At 44.6% G+C, this 22,968-nt stretch overlaps 1 protein-coding gene across 2 annotated transcripts in view; it reads left to right on the forward strand.

The window, feature by feature from the left end:
• The window catches only part of med13a (mediator complex subunit 13a), an 84,680-nt gene that overhangs the window by 42,810 nt on the left and 18,902 nt on the right, over window positions 1–22,968 (forward strand). Inside the window, exons 4-13 of one of the 2 annotated variants that reach the window (XM_080041695.1) lie at window positions 1,483–1,628; window positions 2,994–3,188; window positions 3,888–4,091; window positions 4,528–4,690; window positions 5,939–6,049; window positions 8,676–9,440; window positions 13,411–13,627; window positions 18,051–18,081; window positions 18,968–19,089; window positions 19,636–19,726. In XM_080041695.1, the coding sequence (XP_079897821.1) occupies window positions 1,483–1,628; window positions 2,994–3,188; window positions 3,888–4,091; window positions 4,528–4,690; window positions 5,939–6,049; window positions 8,676–9,440; window positions 13,411–13,627; window positions 18,051–18,081; window positions 18,968–19,089; window positions 19,636–19,726 (2,045 nt within the window). The remainder of the gene's footprint in view (window positions 1–1,482; window positions 1,629–2,993; window positions 3,189–3,887; window positions 4,092–4,527; window positions 4,691–5,938; window positions 6,050–8,675; window positions 9,441–13,410; window positions 13,628–18,050; window positions 18,082–18,967; window positions 19,090–19,635; window positions 19,727–22,968) is intronic. The other variant, XM_080041696.1, reaches the window with a different exon arrangement.

Below are 22,968 nucleotides of genomic sequence, written 5' to 3' on the forward strand. Positions count from 1 at the left end.
ATTACATGTATAACCATTCACTAAAGCAGCACCATCTCATTTCTACAGAGGGAAAGAAAGTGTTAGATGAATGTCAAGCTCTGGGAGGCTTAGGGGCATCTCTTGACTACGTAGGTGGTATTATCTTCTTGAAGTGTCTGTCTGTCTGTCTGGCTCTACCTCTCCTCTGCTCACTCTCTTTAATCCTCTGCAGAGTAGGTGTGTGACAGAGAGAGAGAGCGGGAGAGAGAGAGAGAGAGAGACTGATATTTGCTTAACCAAATCCAACCCTCTCTGATCCACTTCCAAATTCAGAGCGTCCCCCTTTCATTCGTTCATCCGTCTCTTGCGTGCTCTTTATTTTTTTAATAGAATTTTAGGAAATGAAGAGATGATAACTGTGCACTGACGAGCATTCGTTGACAAAATAAAATGAGTCTGAGAAAAGTTACTAGTTGGTGTGTCTGAGAAAAGTTACTAGTTGTTGTGTGTGTGTGTGTGTGTGTGTGTGTGTGTGTGTGTGTGTGTGTGTGTGTGTGTGTGTGTGTGTGTGTGTGTGTGTGTGTGTGTGTGTGTGTGTGTGTGTGTGTGTGTGTGTGTGTGTGTGTGTGTGTGTGTGTGTGTGTGTGTGTGTGTGTGTGTGTGCGCGCCGGTGTGTGTGTGAGCGCCTGTGTGAGTGTGTGTGTGTGCGTGTGCCGGTGTGAATGCTGGACCAGAGGGGCCAGAGAGAGAGGAAAGCTCCCAGACAATGGCCCACAGACTGCCATGTCCCCCCCCCCCTCCTTCCGTCTGCCTGTCCTCCGCTTCCCGTTTCTTCTTCAACTTGTCGCCTTTGTTGTGCACTGTTGAGGTCAGACTGGCACAGGCAGGCGTCGTTGTAAGCCTGAGCTGCTGTGTGTGTGTGTGTGTGTGTGTGAGTGTGAGAGACAGACAGAGAGAAGGTACTGTTGTAGCTGAGGGGATTGACTAGAAGGCTAGGGGTTAGTCAGGGCTTGCCCCTTTGTTTTACACACACACACACACACACACACACACACACACACACACACACACACACACACACACACACACACACACTGCTGTCCACACTAGACAGACAGAAGCACCACCTGTGAGCCCCGCTGTGTCGCTCAGGCCGCTCTAACCACTACACTACGAGCAGCCCTGACCCATGTCACTTCAGATATATTAACACTTAGTGTTAAAAAATAGTTCCTGTACACATATTTATTACACATATAGAATTTCTATATCTTAATGTTAGGGTTAACAAAAAGTCATTTTTTCAGTTTATATTTTAGTTGGGGACAATTCTTATTTAATCGGCTGATTAATCGGTTATCGGATATCAAAATCCATATCGGTTCGGCCCTAATATGAACATTAACACAACATTAAGATTGATTCATATTAATTATATATTCAGTATATCAGATCTCTTATTTCTTATACATGTATATATCTCTTATATCTTATACCTCTCTCTCTCTCTCTTCCCCACAGTGAGCACCTATCCTGCGCCTTCACTTTCTTCCTGCACGGGGAGAGCAACGTGTGCACCAGTGTGGAGATCCAGCAGCACCAGCCCGTCTACCATCTGACAGAGGAGCACCTCAGCATGGCCCAGCAGGCCAGCAGCCCCTTCCAAGGTGGGTCTCCCCTACGCTACAACGCACTGTAGTCAGCTAATCACAATGTGCAGGGTAACGTTTAACCATGTCATCTCTGACTGATTTGTTATTATGTGTCATTTAGGATGATCATTATATTGCTCCCCAGCCCCCAACCAGTAGTAACTTATGACTCATGTTATTGGTCAGTATTGCCAGTGCACAGTATCATTCATTCTTTCTTTTCTTTTCTCATCTCATGCAGTAAAGAAATATATTTAAAATGTGTCTCCACACACACACACACACACACACACACACACACACACACACACACACACACACACACACCTCCTCTCTTCTCAATTCTTGTTGATTATGGGGAAATTGAAGTATTAAAACTTTATTCTCGCGTGCGTGCGTGCGTGCTTGCGTGTATATGCAAGTCAAGTAGATGCATATGCTTATCATGCTCACATGTATGCATTATGCATGTCGGTTTAGGGTCCAATCTGCATTCTCTGATGGATGGTAGGTCTATTCCATAAGCAAACTGACGCTGGCCGTCTTGACTCCCCATATGCAGTCAAGTGTGTGTTGGTGCAGAGTGGCCCGGTCTCTTCATAAGCCTGTGTTTATGGGCTCTGAGCTAGCCGCTTGGCCAATAATTGGCGTGAGGAATTGCTGTGTGAGTATTTGAGTGGAATCAGCTGGGACCAAGGCAGGGTCCAGCAGCACTGCTCTCTGGAAAAGGTCAGAGCGCCGGAGAGATGGCAAAATGAGAGGAGGAAGAAAGACAATCAGGATGAAAGGAATGACATTGTTGAGAGTGGGAGGGGGGAAGGGGGAAGGTAGGAGAAAGAATGAGGACTTGGGACTATGGAAGGTTTCAAAAAGTGAGACAAAATTTAAATGTGGAAACAGTGTCGAAGGATTAAAAAAAAAAAATTAAGATGAAGAAATATATTTTTTACATAATGGCAATGATTGCATAATGAAAAATGAATTAAAAATAAAATAATTGAGATTTGGATGTAGAACTATATAATATAGGAAATATTGCAGAATTAAAGAAAGACAATGGGGGGGGGAAGGAAGAGAGTGAGGAAAAGGATACAGAAGGTAGGAAGAAGATGATGCTTACAAAGAAAATGTGTACTTACATGTAGCATTTACTAGTCGGGTTTAGTTGAAGCTAATGTACTTGCGTGATTCTTGCTGTTGTGCCTTTGTACCTTCACGGTTGAATGCGCTTATTGGAAGTGGCTGTGGGTAAAGCGTCAGCTAAATGAAATGTAATGTAATGAGAGAAATGAAGAGGAGGACTTGTGTTGTGGGGAATGATGCAGCGATGAAACCAGAAAGCTGACTAACGTTGCCTGGTCTTTCTTTCTTCCTTCCTAGTCATCCTGAGTCCTTTTGGGTTGAACGGGACCCTCACCGGCCAGTCCTTCAAGAGGTCCGACCCCCCCACCCAGAAGCTGATGGAAGAGTGGAACCAGTTCTATCCCATCAGCCCCAAGGGGGGTGCGTCAGGCGACAAGGGGGAGGACATGGACTGGGAGGACGACTCTCTGGCCTCTGTGGAGGTCCTCGTAGGTCCGTTTGGAAGAGATTGAACCACATCATTGAGATCTTGTGCGCGACATACAACCATCTACGATAATATCTTGATAGTTGTTCTAACGATGTGTACAATGACAATATGGAGTTATGTCACTCATTTTGCAAAAAAAACTATCAAAACTTGTCTATCGGCGGGGCGCTCGGTGGCATAGTGGATAGAGTGCGTACCATATCGGCTCCGGCCTTCGTTGCAGTGGTCGCGGGTTCAAATCTGACCCGTGGACCTTTACTGCATGTCATCCCCATTTCAACGCTGTACTATCTAATAAAGCTTGAAAATGCCAACAAATAATCTTTGAAAAAAAAAAACTTGTCTATCGGCGATTGAAGGGATGAACAGCAATAGTTCCTATCTAGTCGTAAGAGACAGAGAAAGGGAGAAAGACACTGAGCTTTATTTTTCAAATAATTTTTTTCAACTTTTTTTATTTTTTTTATTTGTTACAATAAGCAAACAAACAACACCAGACAATACATACAAACCAAGAAAAGAGAGAAAAAAAGTTAAAATTCTTTATTTTTGAAGGATTCGAAATATCGTCAATTATCGTTATTGGAAAAATCTAAAAAAAAATGTAGTAGAGATATTATTGTTTGTGTAAATCGCACATCCCTGTTCAATCTTAGACTGTGCTGCTCTCTTTACTGAAACATCCCAATGCTTTTGTCCAGGTGGTGTGCGGATGGTGTACCCAGCCTGCCTGGTGCTGGTCCCCCAGGCAGACATCCCCTGTGTGGCCCCTGTGGGGTCTTCCTCCTCCTCCCACTGCACTGCCCTCTACTCTGCTGCACACCAAGTGCCTGCTGCCCACAGAGAGCCCGCCATGTCTCTGGTCACCCTCACCCCTCCCACCTCGCCTGAGGAGGCTCAGACAGGTATGTGCTCTGGACTCATTGTAAACGTACAAGACAGAGCAGCAAACACTGCATGCTCTTCAATTGATCTGCATCATTAAAGTTGGAAGTCAGCAATTCTGGAAAACACTTTCGGGAGACAATCTTAACAGTGTTGATACGCAGCCACTGCAAACTGGTATGCAAAACATCCCGACTACAAAGGGTATGTAAAAAAAAAGGGGGGCCCACCGTAGCTAGCAACATATCAGTTACAGATATACAGAGCCTAGGCCATGTTTTAACAGTGTATTTCTTTTCAGCGACCACACAGTACAGAACAGGTAGCACACATATCCATATGAGGAAATATTCACTGATTTTTTGACAACAAGCGTTCCCCAGAATGGCTGACTCCACCTTTAAATAGTTTGTTTTTGTCACATGTGCTGACTTGGCCTTTGCCCCCTCCCTCCAGTGGACTCTCACTCAGCCCAGAGATGGGTTAAGATGCCTGCAGCGTCGGATGGGTTCAGCGTGGACACAACCAGTCACCACGGAGGCAAGGTTCCACGCCGGCTCGCCAGCCACGTGGTGGAGCGCGTCTGGCAAGAGTGTAATATCAACCGAGCCCAGAACAAGTATGTTTGCTGTTGTCTCTAAAGAAAGTAGCAAAGATTGATTAACCATGCTATAAATGAAACATCCATGTAACCAAAGGTATTCACTTCGTCCAGGTACAGCAGCGGAGGGCAAGGCCTAATCATAGTCCATAACAAAACAACACAATGCAATGCAGAAAACAACAATACTGGAGAAGCACTAAGCTATGTGCTAGTCCTTCTTCCACTTGTTCTTGGTTGTCTAGTGTATTTATCTGGCATACTGTCCGGTCCGCTACATATTTCAGTTAGAGGGGGAAGCAAGGGGGAGAACTGATAAACTCGGAGCATTACTCTATTAAAATGAATGGATTTTTTTTTTTTATGTTTTAGGACATAACTCAAAAATATATATAACATTGGTTAGGTCATTTTGTGAAGTTTTAATGCAAAATCTTTACATATTGTACCTTTTTAAGTAAACATTTCTGGTTGACTTAACTTAATATGTTTCATACCTTTCTATCACTGAAATATAAAGTGATAATAAAAATAATATAATAACAATAAAAATAATATAAAATTATATTTGTGTAGAAAAATGCCCCACATAACTTTAGACATATTTGTAACTTTATTAATTTAGCCAAAGCATTCTCCCGATACAATGAAAGTATTATAAAACATTAACATTTTCTGCCTTTCTCAGAAGTGTTTCAACTATATTTGAAGGGTAAAAAAATTAAGTTATTTCTTTATATTTATATTTTACTCCCTAATATCGGACTCGGCCTCGACCCCCCCCCCCCCCCCCCCCCACACACACACACAAAAACAATGGCTTAGCCCTACTCGTGCTTGCAGGTTTGTCCCATTGTTTTTAGTATTTTTCACCATCAGTGACTATGACACATTGGGAGCAACTTGGGATCTGTTGCCCCTTGACCAAACACAGAATGTCGGCTGGAGTTAGCTTGTTGGCCTCTCAGCTAAATAGCATTGCGCCGAGCGGGTCAGTGAAATCAGCCTCGGCACAAATGCTTACACCGTTTGCCTCTGTATACCACGTGTGTGTGTGTGTGTGTGTGTGTGTGTGTGTGTGTGTGTGTGTGTGTGTGTGTGTGTGTGTGTGTGTGTGTGTGTGTGTGTGTGTGTGTGTGTGTGTGTGTGTGTGTGTGTGTGTGTGTGTGTGTGTGTGTGTGTGTGTGTGTGTGTGTGTGTGTGTGTGTGTGATGTGAAAAAAGATTGGGATAACATTGTTGTTTTTTGCGCTCCCCCTCTCCACAGGCGAAAGTTCTCGGCCGCAACCAACGGTACCTGTGAGGAGGAGCTGGCTGACAGAGTGGGAGCCTGGGACTTTGTGGAGCCTTCGCAGAGGTCGTACTGCAGCTGTTCCAGGTCAGTCCCTTTCCATGTGGGTGTGTTCAGTTCAGTATAATATGCACGTTATGGCCTCATGTATGTGCTCTCAAAGGCATTTCAAAGAGGTTACCCACAGTTTACCTTTGGAGCAGAGAGGCACAGACGGGCTATAGTTCTCTCCACGTCCAAGCATATTATTCTTCATACATTTCAATGTATCACTATTATTTATACAAGTTGACAGCCTTAGCCAGGGCTGTAACCCCTCTGCTGCTTATGTGTGTGTTTCTGTTAGTCTGACCCTTGTTCTTCCCACACTGATGGGACTCATTTGAAGGAGAAAGAATAGTTTGACCTCTGATGGAGCACTGAAGGGATAGTGGGGTGGCAAAAAAAAGGAGTGTGCATGTTGCAAGCTCCTAACTTTGACAAATGAGCTCAAAACATGTCACATACACACACACGTGTGAATGTGTATGACTGCTGTATGTTTGAGGTGGTGGTCGGAGGGGCCGTAGGCGCTGAATGGCAGCCACACTTCCGTCAGTCTGCCCCAGGGCAGCTGTGGCTACTATGGTAGTTTACCACCACCAGTATGACTGTGTGTGAATGAATGGAACCTGGAACCCTGTAAAGCGTCTTTGAGTGCCTTGAAAAGCGCTATATAAATCCAATCCATTACATGATTTCACATTTAACTGCTATTATCTATTAGGACATATAGGCACGGTTACAGTGCTGCCAGGATGTATGCATGGAGGACATCTTACCCTAATGTTGATGATATTCTTGTTGTGTTGGAAAGGTGTGCTTATACATGCAAAGCTGTATAACTTCTTGCTTATACGTTTTACATTCAGCCTTGTTGATTTCAGAAGTATTTTAGTTGAAATGACTGTCCTTTTGTTCCACATTCTTGCATTCCAAAACAAAACAGCTGTCCTCTGCTTCCTGTCCATGCCAACCACAGTTGCAGCCAGCTGTTTGACTCACCACAGTACATGTTAACACACGCCTGGGCCAATCAGTGAGCAGGACGTCTGGATGCTTAAAGCCGTGCTCACACTAGACGGTGTGTGGTTTGAGCTTGGCGTTCGTCTTTTTAATAAGGTCCCATGTCCACTTTTGTGTGTGATTTGATTGGTTGATAGCTAGTTCCATTAGGGAATCTTTGCACTTGGCCTTTTTTCCTTCCACTCTAGTGAGAGAACGCCGGCTTGCTCCGCGGATGAGAACACTGTGGATTGGGTCATGTTCATTTTAGCTGGCAGCACTTTGGCAACACAGGAATGGGGGAAGCTCTGTGCGTTGCCAGGTTTAATGTCCGTTTATTAGCTTTGTTTTGTAGATGGAAGGTCTTCGGCATGTCTGCTCATCCCTGACATCTAATTTTTAGGACACACAAGCGCCCTTCGTGTTAAAGAGACACAGCTTCCTGGTTAACACCCTGTTTGAATATTATGAATTTCAATAATGTTATGCCTCGTTTCCACCGAGTAGGTCGGGTCGGAGCGGTTCGGTCCGGGTATTTTGGCTTTTCATTTGCCAAAAGTTGGGTAGGGTACGGATATAAGCGCACCTAACCGCTCTAAGCCTCTCCTAATTTCGGTACTTCTCCGTTGGGGTACCAGCCGCCTGAAAGGGTGCCGAAAAGGCGGAGCTACACATGCCGTCCATTTATTGGTCGAAAGAATCATTTCCGCCGTGTGTAGTCACCTCGGCAAGAGTGAAGAGTCTTGTGTTTTGGCGAAAATGTGAGCGCAGCACTGTTTATTGTGTGGTGTTTTTCCTCATCATTAAATGAATCAGTTGGCTATGTGCCCCACACTGTGTCCCATTGCTACGATGTCACGTAGCTGCCGCAGCCAGCGCTGTTCGCTCACTGTCTCTATCAGTAGCACGAGTCTTCTCTGTGCGTTTACGCTCACAACAACACAGGGGGAATAAATAAAGAAGCGGCTGATTTGACCACAGTTACACAGCCCGATAGTTTGACCCATATTCTGGCGCCGGCTATCGCAGTCCAGCCTAAATCCCGCCCTACCAGTAAGGGTAGGGTCGGCGGTGGAAACACCACAGAGATTCTTAAAAGTGAGCTGTCCCGCTCTGAGCCGCTCCGACCTGACCCGCTCTACGCAGTGGAAACGAGGCATTAGTGGATTAGTTGTTGCAGGCTAACAAACATAAAAATGACGTGTTGCATATCTGCTAATTTAATTATCAGTGGGCCTGTCATGTTGCAGGTGGGTAATTGAGATGATTAATGTTTTCCAGGAGAAGCGGATGTTGAGATGAAAATGGCCAATAATTAATAATATCTTAGAATTATATTGCTAGTAAACAAATGTTGACCACTTAACAGTGGCTCTGAAATTCAACTAAAAGCTACTGTGAATACCTTCTAAGATAATGTCCTGCCCAATTTTTCTATTTTCTATAATTCTTTTATTCTTCTTATTTTTGTTCATCACTATAAAAAAAATTCCTTCTCTTGTTCTTGCCTTTTTAATTTTTAATTTTGTGTAAGTTATGTCTTAAAGACATGTTGTAAAAAAGGAGTAAATAAACTGTGTTTAAAAGAAAAAGAACAATCCTCCTCCTCGTGGATGTCTGTCTGTGCTGGTTGATCTCACGTGTTTCCCTGTGTGTGTTTCCCCTGCAGATACAAATCAGTAAAGCAGCGAGCAGGCAGCACCCCGGGCCAGGCCCAGTCAGCAGGCCAGCCCTCCCAGCTCCCCAACAAGCACAAGGCCGGGGGAGAGAAGCCAGAGAAAGGTGACAAGCAGCAGAAAAGACCCCAAACGCCCTTCCACCATCGCAGCCCCACCTGTGACGACCCCTCGCTAGACACTGAGGCTGGGGCCGGCCAGAGGCTGTCCATGAGGGGCCAGGACGGAGGGAGGTTCACTAGCATGTGCTCTGCCGATGTGTCATCCATCCAAAAAGCCCCCCAGCTCCACAGCACTGGGCCCTCGGAGCAGGCCAACTCCCCCCAACCCCCACCACTTAGCCCCCACCCCTGTGAGCGTAGCGAGGAGTCGGGGGACTCCATGAAGAACCCCTCAACCCCTAACAGCCAACACTTTTACCAGCCGCCCCCGGAGCCCTGCCTGGTCGGGGTGAAGGGCGGCGAGGAGCCCGGAGAAGGGTCCGAGGGCCTCAATCAGCACTTCCACTCTCATCATCACCCCCACACCCATCACCACCACCACCACCCCGGAGGCTCCAGCTACTCCGACCCCCCTGAGCCCACTGTGTACGTGGGGGCAGCAGTCCACCAGGAGGAGGACGGAGGCTCCACTGCACCCTGGAGGTTATTCAACCTACCGCGCAGGAAAGAAGCCGAGCTGCCCACACTACTGCTGCCCGGGGACAAGCTGAGGGACGAGGCCTGGGCGTCACCAGACAACCTGGTGTCAGTCACAGAGTGAGTGACAGGTTACTTATTATCAATCGCTATTTGATGCCCTCTTTAGCCTCGTTTCCACTGAGCAGTGTGTCTCGGCACGCATTTATTTGCATTTCCACTGTCAAAAGTTGGTAAAGGTACCAAAATAAGAGAAGCGTTGTTATGCCCCAGTCTAGGGGAACCCAGAGGCATAACATAAATGCTACAATCCCACTCCCCGATCCCCAAACCACCACACAACAACTTTTCTAAAGTAAGATAAATGGTAATTTATTTTGAACTGAGCAATAATGAACAGATGCAGCAATAATCTTCAGGGTGAGTTAACGCCAAAACAACCTAACTGGAAACAAAAGCACAAGCAAACCCTAACCTAAACATCAAGAGACAAACTCTGCAAAATAAACGGCAACTCACCCCTACAACTGAATAATAATACTTAACACATGACAAAGAATAATTAAAGTGGTTTAGGAAATCGTGAGCGGGTGCTGCTGCTGTCAACCATGCCCCCCGCTGAGTGGCTCCGGTGGGGCCTTTAACTGCACCCGGGCTGATAGTGGCCAATCACCTCCCTCTCCTCATCATGGCCAAATCACCCGAACCTGTACCTGTAAAGATGCTCACTCACACAGAGAGGTCTCACTCCCACACCAAACAAAAGGAAAACAAAAGGAAAACAGCACAGAACCAGGAAGATACGGCCCAGGGTCGTAACAAGCGTGCCGCACCTATTTCTGCAACTCTTTCTTTGGGGTACCAAGCCGTCCCAAAAGGGTGCAGCTACATACTGCAGCCCCTTGATTGGTCGACAGAATCATCATGTGAGAGGTAAAAAGTCATGTGTAATATCCTCGGCTAGAATCTTGTGTTCAGAGAAGAATGGCGACACGCAGCTCTTTGTTGACCATGTGGCTTTACCCTCTTCATTGAATTAAAGGTGCAGTCAGTGATTCAGGAGACGCTTGTTTTTTTCAGTGCACACAGTACGGACAAGTAGCGGTCAGATCATAAGGAAATATTCACTGATTTTGACAAGAAACATTCTCCAGAATTGCTGACTCCACCATTAATCAGCAGTGTGTCCCGCTGCTATGATGTCACCATAGTTACATAGCTCCCACAGCCAGCGCTGTGCAACAGCCCTGACCCATAGACTGCATATACTCTGACTGTGGCTATCACCGTCCAGCATAAACCCAGCCTACCAAGAAGGGTACTGTCTGCAGTGGAAACACAAGCCAGATCTAGGGTTACTGTGCCCTGTGAACCATGCCTAACCGAACTGTGCTGCTCAATGGAAACGAGGCACACACACACACACACACACACACACACACGGTGTGTACAGGTGTCAGCTATTCAGACTGACTAATCAGTTAGGCATCCAAGCCCCCATTTCCCCTGTTCCTGTTAGGGGCCACTCACACTAGGGCCGCGGCCCCGTGCCAAAGCTCATTAGCATACTAAAGTCTAGAACGTTTGGCTAGTGTGACCACGCCATCCGTATTCCAGCACGGAACAGCCCCTTGGCCACGGCACACCTGGGAGAGGTGTGCCGTGGCCAAAGTACAGATGCTAATGAGATGACACGCGCACAAGCAAGCGCACAGGCGGCGTTCCTGACGTGAATTTATTAAGGATGCATTGTCCGTTAACGTCCGCTGCCTTACTAGTCGGCACCAGAATTGCCCACCACTTGGACTTGTAGCTATAATGTGTGAGAATTAACGTGTGTGTAAGCCTAGGTGTGGGCTAATAAAAGAGGGAGAGAGCTAATTAGGTCGGCTCAGAAAGCACAGCAAAAAGGTTTTCGTGTTTACTCACGTTCGTCAGATGATTTTTTTTCTTTTTCCTCCCGTCAGCTGTCATAACTGCATTTACGCATGGCGGTGGAGACGCACCCAAAACAACACACCGCAGCCCGGTGATAAGGAAACAGTAGCCTACACTAAGGTTTAACAAGAAACTTTATAAAGACACTTAAAAAAACGATCTCTGCCCATACAAAAAGTTCTGACTTGGATTTGATGGAGCGATCGATGTGTACAAAACCATCCGGATACATATGGTCTGATGACGGGCCGTTATATTAATAATAAACAGCGTGCTGCACAAATATGAGACTGTTCACCGCGACCTATTACGTCAAGACTACATTTTAAAAAAAACAATAGCTTAAGGATTCTCGTTGCTCTAATGTGGAAGTGGAATATTTGATGCAAATTTGGCCGGATGAAAATATTCACAAACAGTCGTATAGCCTACAAGTAGACTAAGCTCCAAATCCTAAACGTGCACGGTGACGTAGGCAAGGTGCAAGTGTGCCCAGGCCACGAGCAGTGTGAGCACGGGCCTGCGGGGGGAGTGGGGAGGGGGGGGAATCGTGCTGAATCGTGCTGAGCACGGAACAGGCAAACGGCACTAGTGTGAGTGCGCCCTTAGAGCCCTTTCAACAGCCCAAAAAAAAATTATGAGAGTAATGATGCAAAACCCACCTTCTTTCCTATCTCATCCCCCCACCCCTAAATCCCACCGTTTCAGAATGTTGGGACTAGCGCTTAGCCACACGAAGCATGTTAATCTCTTGCTATGTGCCCTTTTGACATCATACGACACCAATGTGCAGGGCCAGCACAAACACACAAACACATACCGGAGTGAAGAATAATGGTAGGGTTGGATCAAGAAAAACAAAATCTCTGCTATTGTATTACAGTTGAAGCTGAGAGAAATACTGGCTATGAGTTTGGCAGGCACTAGAGAGAGATGTTCCCCAATGAGAAGCTGCTAGCAAAGGGAGAGGATGACAGATGGACAGAGTGAGGGTGAGGGCAGGAGGAGTGACCAACAGGCCGTAGACTGGCTGTAGTGGGGTTATGTAAGCCCAAGGGGGGACAGCCTATTCTAGATGGCTGTAATCCCTCCAGTCACAGGCTCTGAATGGAGGCTAATCTCTGACCCAGGCCACTGCACTCCATCTCCCCTCACATCAGAGCATGACCACAGGACAGGAGTGTCCAGAGAACTGTAGGGAAGGGAATGGATGCATATGTGTTAGCTCAGTCACTCAGTCCTCTACTCCCCCTCCGTTACATGACCAGAGAAGAAGTAAGCCACAGTCCTAGTCACATATGATGAGCAGTGTCACAGTAACAAGTGATACGCGCGTGTGTGTGTGTGTGTGTGTGTGTGTGTGTGTGTGAGCATGAGTGTGTGTGTGAGAGTCTGTGAGCAGTCAACGCGGCAGTCGCCACGTTTCCATGAATCTGCTAGGAATCTAATTATGTGACACAACAAACATGATGCATTTGGTTGTGCTGCATGACAGCTGTCAGGATTGTTTGCCATCCCTGCCATGTCTGTTTGTGCAGATAAACATGGTAGCACTGGCAACTATGGCATATGATAACAAGCAGCGTGAGGATTGAGGAAGTGCCTTGCCAACATGTAAAAGTAGTTTGTGTTCTTCTGCTTTTCTACTTGCATTTGGGCTGCCCAGAGACATTAAAATATTTGACTATTGGTTTGTTAGGTTGGTTTTCAAGGCACAATTCAGTATTTGCAAGCTTTGTATTTTGTTTTGCAACAAAACTGAAAGTACCATATTTACAATTTTGTCAGCAGATTAAAAATGTCTAAATATAGCATTTCATAATTTATAGAAGATTTTGGAAAATAGAAATGAAAAGCTCATTTAGGATAATGCATAATAAATGAACCTTAACATGACTGAAGATGGTTAAAGATGCCTTAAGATATGGGCAATAAGGATAAGGAGTATTAAAAGCCTGTACAATAGTATTCAGGACATCCCTAACTGGCGTACTATTGGAATTTTTTTTTTTGTTCTGTTCTGTAATAGAAAAATATATCTTGTAAATAACATTTTGGAGCGACTAAGGTTAATATCTGTTGCTGATTTGTGTCTGTGTCTTCAGCCCACTCCAGAGTCCTCACCCCCCAGCTCTTGCTCTTGTCTCCCCAGGGTGATGTCTACATCTGATTGGCCTCTGAAGGTGTCTGAAGAGCGGGTTCAGATGTACAGAGCACGGAGGAACCACTACCTGTCTGCTGCCATAACGGACGGGGACCACGAGCCAGAGGTGGACCCTTACGCCTTCGAGGAGGGGGACGTCAAGTTCACCTTCTCCCACAAGAAGGACAAGGCAGGTGGGGAGCGGGAGCCGGGCAAGAAGCATAAGGTACGGAAAGCCATGAGTCCATTAGTGACCAATTGATTGTGAACTGGAGCGCTTCCAGTATTTTACGCTACAGTGCGTAACTTTTTCGTATGAGTGAATGTCGGTAATATTCCAAGTCCATCTCCAAATGAGTTGACACAAAGTGGATTAAGCCTATCAGCTCCACAAAGCTCTCTCTGTATTTTTCAGTTTGGCAGCGTTTACAAACTCTCGCACACTAAATGGTAAATGGTAAATGGACTTGTATAGCGCTATATCTCCGTTTTTATCACAGACCCAAAGCGCTTTACATTGTTTTTTTTGTACACATTCACCCAGTCACACACACATTCATACACCGATAGCAGCAGCTACCACGTAGGGTAGGCTTAGCACTAGGGTGCTAAGCTAACTAAGCTAACTATCGGGAGCAATTTGGGGTTCAGTGTCTTGCCCAGGGACACTTCGACATGTGGCGGGGAGACGGGGGATCGAACCTCCGACCCTGCACACCAGAGGCGAACTCCCTACCTAACATCTCCACTGCATCCCCCACAACACACACTGCACAGTGCACACCAATCATTTACTCTGCCATATGCACCTCATGTGAACACACACAGATATTTTTATTGCAACAATGTAATGCGTCCACACATTAAAGATGTTTTATGTTTGGTCTCTCTAGAAAAAGTTCTTTCAATTTTACAGGGATTTATTTGACAGTTGAAATGAGAATTAAACTTAGATTTGCACCTTGATCAAATTGACCACTAACATGCCACATGGTAGGGTTGGGCGGTATGGACCAAATCTTATATCACGTTATAGGTAATTGTATATCATGTTATTGATATATATCACGATATAGTATTTTTCCTTTAAATTCAATGGATTAAAATAACCATACTGCATTTTAATCACATTAGATTAACATCTTTTACTTGGAACTTAAATTTCCATACAAAAGAGAAACTGGTGCAAAATACCACACCAGTCTGGCTTAAGACAGTCATTGAAAAATAAAAATGACAGCATCAACCAAATGTGTAGCCTACATTTTTCTATTGATAGAACTGTATACCAAAATAATAAAAGATTTGAATTTTCCTGCAATATTTTCTCATCTTCGTTTAAAAAAAAGCTGTCAAAATAAACTGGTGTGCAAATGACTGGTAATAATTTCACTCCAGCTTCAACACAATGGTATCTTTCTGTCTGCATCAGGCTCTGCTACTCAACACACTATTTATGATAAGAGCTTTATACTTAAGACCCCAATTAAGGCTAGATTATCACATGAGATATTTAAGCATCATGATTCAGTTTAGGTTAATCCCATAGAAGCGTTGCTAGTATTATATTTCTAAAGCTCTACTTTTTTCTAATGTAACCTGACTCCCTGCCATTTCTTTACTGTGACTATTTGACATGAAAAGCAGTCTTCCATTGAACCTTGCTCTGCCTAGAACTAAGCCACGCTCAGTTGCCCTTTACCCAAATTGACCGCTGTCATTCCTGTGTATAGCCACACCCCATTTGACTTAATGCAGAAAAGGGTGTGAAGGATTGAAAAATGCTTAGCTGCATGGAGAGTAACCACTTCATCCGCGACTTCCCCAATGCTAGCCTGGGGTTAAAAAAAGAAAAGAAAAAAAGGGGAGAGACAAGAGCTGATTTTCTGATCAAGAAGGTAGAGAATAGGCCATCAGCATCCTCGGCAATAATGCACTAAAAATAACTCATCCGCTTTCACTGCCCCAGTGTAACGTGAACAGGAAGCTATCCCTGAACCTCCATTGTTAGTTGAGCCCAGTGGAACACCAGATAGTTAGCCCGTCCAGTTTACTTTTTAAAGTTGTTGTGTTCTTCCTATTTCATCTGCCCTTTTCCCACTCTTGGCTGGTTGGCTCCGGCTCCTGACTGGTGCCACCTGTTAGGTGTGTGTGTGTGTGTGTGTGTGTGTGTGTGTGTGTGTGTGTGTGTGTGTGTGTGTGTGTGTGTGTGTGTGTGTGTGTGTGTGTGTGTGTGTGTGTGTGTGTGTGTGTGTGTGTGTGTGTGTGTGTGTGTGTGTGTGTGTGTGTGTGTGTGTGTGTGTGTGTGTGTGTGTGTGTGTGTGTGTGTGTGTGTGTGTGTGTGTGTGTGTGTGTGTGTGTGTGTGTGTGTGTGTGTGTGTGTGTGTGTGTGTGTGTGTGTGTCACTGCAGCAAACCTGGCTCCCTGAACCGTTTAGCTTAAAAAGTGCTCTCAAATCTTTTCATTGTGCTTGGTCCCCCCGGCATGAGCTGGAATGGAAGGGTGAGGGCAACTCTCACAGGAGTGGATATAGTCCCAGAAGAGTTGTGTGTGTGTGTTCCTCCTTGATTTTGACTTCACGTGAATTACAATGTAACGTTGTTCAGGGCCTTTTTCCTTGAGTATCTTTTTCATTATTTTATAGCTGCAGCAGACATAACCTCCTACCTGGCTGATATGGAATATAATCAGGATCGCCTGGAGAATTTCCCCTCGATAGATGAATATATTATGCCTCTGCATCGGCGATAGCCCGCGGCTGGAGGCATTGTGTTCATGAGTTGTCCGTCCTTCTGTCTGTATGTCTGTCCGCCCGGGCCATCCTTGCGAGCGCTATATCTCATGAATGCTTTCAGGGAATTTCTTCAAAGTTTGCACAAATGCCGACTCTGACTCTAAGGTGAAGTGAATAGATTTTGGAGGTCAGAGTTTTTTTTAGCGATATGTTAAAAACTCAACCCATGTACACTTTCACACCCAAGGCCAGGTTATTGATAAGAGGTTAAGACATCATTAGCACCTATAGATGGTGGCCTCAGTGTGGACATTGTGTACTGCGTGGATTGGTCCATTTTAAAGGGAGACAGATTAAAGCCCGCGTTACTCTGAGAAAAGCCCTGGAGCGGAATGAAATCAATGGCCAGGACCTAACATTCCTGTTCCCCAGCTAGAACTGCTCAACACACAACACACAACACACACACACACCAAAGCATACCACCCACACACACAAACACACCACAACGCACATGCGCGCGCACACACACACACACACACACACACACACACACAGACAGATAGACAGAGAAGGCCAGTCCTCCCACATATAGGCCTTTCACACCGCCGCAAAATCGGAGCTAGTTCTGGGCTTGTTCGGAGTTAGAGCCAGTGTTTTGGTTTCACACCGCCAGAGAGCCTGCTCCGGGCCGTAAAAACCGGGGGAACTCATACCCCAGGATTGAGCAGGGTTTGATAAGAACTGCTTGCGCGAACGGTTGGGGGAGGGATTATCCTGACCAACCAGAGCAACTCAAACCTCATGCCCGCCATATTTAAAAACACCGCTACTACGAGACGTAAACATAACATAATTACCGAACGTAGCGATCAAATTGACCGGCGAGAATACGCTGTATGGGTCATGTTTGCTTAAGAAAGCAAAGCGAGAGCCAACAAGTGTAAAAATAAGACGTATTCGCCGCTGTTGTTGTGCTTAAAGCTAGCGGTAGCTTTAGCGTTAGCCACAAGAGCAGCGGCGTCGGGCGACGTACACACACGTTTACAGTGACGTCATGACGTTGCTCTCTTGCCGGCTCCATGGCTGTCTCCGGTCGATGTGAAACCAACCGGTTCATAACTGGGATAAGGCTGTAACCAGTTTTGAACTGACCCCAACACCAGCCTGGAACTGACTCTTGGTTCATTTTGGTGTGAAAGGCCTAATATTGATGTCTGGGTTAGGAGCCTAACGGGCCATTCCTTGGATCCTGATTTCACTCTTGATCCACACTGGAAATCTCATTTGCCACAGCAGAGGCAAACAATCCATTCTCTCTGCTCTTCTTTTTCTCTTCACTCTTCCCTTGTTTTTATTATTGCTGTGATTATCCATTATTCCTTTGAAACCTTTGCTGGAGAAAGGAGTTAGTTGAATTTGGCTACCCAAATCGACACTTGTTTTATAATGTGTAATTCACCCCCAACTCTGGTCCAGTCAATTGTATGTGTAAGGATTGTTAATCACAGCTATGGACTCAAAGGATTTCAAACACCCTTCATGTTATCACAGTACTGAAACCCACTGTGCTCAGCCACAGGCCTTTGTTAATAGAGGAAAAAAGGTCCATCCAGATTGGATTAAAGTCTTGTTGTTATTATCATAAAAAATCTTATCTGCCCTGACTGTACACAATCTGAGCTATGTCTAATGAAATATGAAGTGTGTGTGTGTGTGTGTGTGTGTGTGTGTGTGTGTGTGTGTGTGTGTGTGTGTGTGTGTGTGTGTGTGTGTGTGTGTGTGTGTGTGTGTGTGTGTGTGTGTGTGTGTGTGTGTGTGTGTGTGTGTGTGTGTGTGTGTGTGTGTGTGTGTGTGTGTGTGTGTGTGTGCGCGTGGTCCCTTCTAACCCTGCCCTTTTTCTCTGACCTCCCAGGGTGAAGATGGTGGAGCAGGTCCTTCAGATGGTAAAGAGCCTCATCTTTTCCGTCCGACCCTTCTTGTTCTTTGTCAAACGACTTGGCTGCTGTTTAAACAAAAGCCATATACTGAGTCCAAAAGGCTGCTGGCTGTATCTTGGTTGGGAGAGTAGTTTACCCAATGCAACTTCAAAAATTGCATTCATTCAATAAATAAGGAAGGAGCATTCAATCCATCGGGTCCTGCAGTGTTATGCCATGAATATTTTAATAATTTAATTTAGAAGGAAAATCTTCATCATGAATTGATCAAATAGAAAGTCAGTTGAACAGGGTTTCCCACGCTCATGAAACTCCTGGAAAAGTTCTGTAATCTGAAGAAACTGATCCCAGGCCTGCACATGGCTTGGAATGATTTGATTTGAGTCGTTTTACAAGAGTTTTTTAATTAAAACTCATTTCCTCTAGTGTTAAAAACACGTTCATAAATAACACTTATAACGTGATGCAAATAGTTCCTTGAGGTTACTATTGTTAAAAAATCTTGCTTGTCCATCCACAAGAATGCCTCTGGAGTGTGTTTCTATTATTTTATGCCCTTTTAAATGACTAATACAAGTATAGCACATGGCTCAAGAGAAATGCAGTAAAAGTTTCATTGTCGAGCAATATTATTGTGAAACAGGCCTCAATAAGGAGATGGAAGATTGGATAAGATTTTATGGAGAAGTCACGGAAATTGAAATTTTGTTGGTAAAAATGTGTGGTAACCTGATTGAAGCCAATCCAGGTAGTCATTATGAACGGTCCCAGCTAGAATCAAGGTTTCTGCCTCTCATGGAGTTCCATAGGAGCCTTAATCTATACAGTACATGCATAAGACCTACAATCCAGATATGTGAGTATTAAATGTGTGTGTGTGTTTGTTGTTCAGACGCTCAGCGGGCGGCGGCTAGCAACCGCCTGGCTCCCACCAGCCTGATCCACGAGACGGACCTGGTGGTGTCCATCAACGACCTGGACAACCTCTTCAACTCTGACGAAGATGAGCTGGCGGTGAGTACAGGCACTGGATCCCTCTCTGTAATCAATATCTCAGTAAACTGTGTGTGTGTGTGTGTGTGTGTGTGTGTGTGTGTGTGTGTGTGTGTGTGTGTGTGTGTGTGTGTGTGTGTGTGTGTGTGTGTGTGTGTGTGTGTGTGTGTGTGTGTGTGTGTGTGTGTGTGTGTGTGTGTGTGTGTGTGTGTGTGTGTGTGTGTGTGTGTGTGTGCGCGAGAGAGAGAAGGTTTGTGAGTGTGTTTTTGCTGGCGTTCATGTGCCATGTGTGGTACTGGCTATCAGAACCTACAGGTGTTAGAAATTTATTTTTTAATTTTTTATGTATATTCTATGTGATGTAAAGCGTCTTTGAGTGACCTCCAAGAAAGCGCTATATAAAACCAATCAAAAATAACGCCATCAAATATTATTATTATTATTATTATTATTATTATTATTATTATTATTATTATTATTATTAGAGCTGTAGTGCTAACTGACAATTTTGCATTTTCAAAATGATCAATTGATAAAAATCCATTCAATTTTTTTGTATGTGCACAGCCTGGTTCCAGGCGGCCGGTCAACGGAACGGACGAGAAATTTGGAAGTAAGGAACCCAAGCCATCCACTTTGGACCCTGTGTCGTGCATTAGTACGTATCACTGCTTCTGTGTCTGTCTCTCCCTCTCTATTCCCTCCACACTGACATGCAGTGTCTCCTTGAACTACAAGAAGGGATTTATTTAAAGTGTTAATACAGAATTATATTGCATGCCAGTCCCAATGGTAACACTGATCTTTCTCCAGAAGGCACTTCAGCATGGTATTCCCCCCTGCTCACTATTCCAGCTAATTAAAATGGCATCATACCAGGGTTCAACATAACTTTTTTTCCTACTGGCCCGCCGGGCCAGTGGATCTGAGTTTTACTGGCCCCTTGTATATTTTCACTGGCCCTGCACACACTTTTTTTTTCTTCATAATTTAGTGTCAATAATTATAATACCTGTATTAGAAAAATAAAGAAAGATAACCAGATCTAAAGGGAATATCTATACTGTAACAGTATAGATATTCCCTTTAGATTTGGTTATTTTTCTTTTAGTTAGTTATATGAAATGTTGATATTGCTCATACACATAATATAAAACCAGGCAAACATATTGAATTAGAAGCCTACAACTGAAAGTATGTTGAAAGAGTCGGCCAGTATTTTAAAGTCCAGTAGTTTGATTTTATGATTTTTGATTGTTTTTATTCTTGAATTTGGGCAGTTTAATGAATAGTTCACCTGCAGAAGTCATGTTCAAACATAAAAAAAAAATAAGAGATGAAGGTCTGATCATTCTTTGTGGTGTGGTAGGCTGTTTTTTACTTTCTCTATATGCATTAGGGATGTGAATGTGTCGACCGAATGACCGGTTTTCCACTTGCGCTCAAGTTGACTTTAAAAATAGAATAGAAATACGAAAATCAGGGGGTTATGCCGTTTTTTTAATGGGATATTTCACCGTGTATGTGAGTTCACGTCTGGTCGTGAGCGCGCTGCAGGAGTGTCACTTCTCCATGAAGTGTCAGCTTCACATTAAGAGTCCGGTGTGGGACCATTTTTTCAAACTATTGATAAAAAACAATGCAGTGCAAAATATGCAGCACAAGTTAAACGCTCGTCTAAGACTAAGACGTTAAATCACCTTAGAAACACACAATGCCTTCGTCCGATCACCGCAGCGTTTCACCGTGTGATCTCGCCAGCGAGTGAGCCGCCGCGCAGATGAACTGTGGTTTGTGGCTAAAATAATAACCGGGGATATTCTCCCCGTTAGCGATTTCAATGGGAAAGACTTCCGCGATTTGATTGAATGTCTCGAGCCTGAAAACACAGTGCCAAACTGCGCGACTATAGGAACTGTACAGTGAGCGGAGTCCCTTCGTTCGTTTCTGTCTACAACCGACACAATCACCGGAGACGCATTCACAGCGTTTAAATAACGCCTCTCATTTGTATTACCATTGGGGCTTGTATGCAAATACTGTAACATTACGGTGGCAGATAAAGGAAAAGCGCAGTTATCACTTTCTGCACCTCAACCTCTGCTGTGGGAAGAAAGAAAGGGGGCAAAGCAAGTCGACTGATGTGTCGACTCGCAGGCGGACGGTAGGCAGCTCTGCCAACGGAGCGAGAGTGCACCCGCTTCTTGCTCCGCCTGTCAAAACGCCCACGCATCGGTTGTCCACTGGCCTTTCATTAAAAAATATATTTTATATTAGGTTTATTATATTGAGTCTTAAATAAACACTGCTTTCATTACGACTCTCAACGCGCATTTCAATGAACCATGATAGTCTACAAAAAAGGTAATCTACAAAAAGATACTGAACTGTGATTGGCCAGTCACTGGCCCGGGCGGGACAGTGACTGGCCAATCAACTTGCCCTGCATATGATTTTACTGGCCCCGGGCCATCGGGCTATACGTTATGTCGAACCCTGCATACCCTTTAATTTGACTAATTCATATGAAGGCATATAGTACATAAGCATCAGTGATGCTCACCCATGGCTTGGCCACCTAGTGGTGGAGAATATAGCTGTAGTTAACTTCCTAGTGCTTCAGTGAGAGGTAAGAGTCATCCTGTGTTGTGTCCTTTGTTATTCTACTTCAGGCTTTCTATACTAGCTCTAGAGTCTGAGTGTTGAACCCAATGTGTTGACCCAACACAATGGTACAGTATTTTTCCATGCAGTCATAGGTTGAAGCTCAGGGGCCGAAGTGTTAAACTATAGAGAATGAAAGAACGCTATGTCAACCGTTCCATAAACATGTACTTTAGGGCACTCGTGGTGAAGTGGTTAGAGCGTCCCCCCCCCCCCCTCATGAGTCTCAGTCCTCTTCACAGCAGACCCGGTTTAGAATCCAGCCCGGGTCGTTCTCTGCTTGTCATTGCCCTCTCTGCTCCATTTCATCTCTGTCTCTCCAAACTGTCTAATAAAAGCAAAAATGCATAACAAACAAACAGATGCTGTGCAGACTCTTCCCATTAACCATGCATTGCCTTTGTGAGCCTCCTGGAAGCATCTTGCAATTACAAAAAATTGTTTGAGGCCTTGTATATTCTCCAAAAAGTCATAGTTTTGCAGAGATATACATACCTTCACCAAGATATGTGTCCTTTTATTTAAAGTACAAGTGTCTGGTAAAAAGTATTAAAATAAGGCTCTTCTGCGTTTACCCATCATTTAACTGTACATAAACAGCTCTGCTGGTCTTATAAATAGTCTCGCTTCTGAAAATATAAATCCCAATGAACGTGCCAAGGTTGCTGACAAACTATGTAAACAGACGGTGTGGGGGCAAGATGCCTGCAAAAGGACTTAAAGCGTAGTGAGTAGTTTTGTGTTTAGGTGGTAGCTTCCTACAAAGAGATGCTTGTCATATTTGGTTGAAGAAAAAGAACATACGCATATATCTTGACAGAAGCTACAGTGATTAACAGCAGAGTGCTAACAGCTTGTCTCCATCTGTTCATACATGTCATTCTGTGCTGACTGTGTTCAGACTCTATCCTAACTAGCAACACGTCCTGGGTCACCAGACAACTGACACATTGCTTTAACCTGAAGAAATGGAGTCTCAATGCTAAAGTTTGCCTACAAGGTGAAGAGGGGGAGTTGAATATGCAGCCTTACCCTCCTGGACACAGTGTGAAGGCACCTTGACTCTCCTAACTCATATGTTAGGATATTATTCATGGTTTTCTAATGTGCTTTTTACTAGGGCTGTCAGTGATAGCGTGTTAATCGAGATTAATTAACGTTGAAACATAACGCAATAATTATTTTCTAATCGCGTGCTGATATTTTGACCCCTTTGAAACAGCCTTTATGGGCTCA

This window comes from Ammodytes marinus (genome assembly GCF_949987685.1).
Source record: "Ammodytes marinus genome assembly, chromosome: 14".
In the NCBI taxonomy this organism is placed as follows: domain Eukaryota; kingdom Metazoa; phylum Chordata; class Actinopteri; order Uranoscopiformes; family Ammodytidae; genus Ammodytes; species Ammodytes marinus.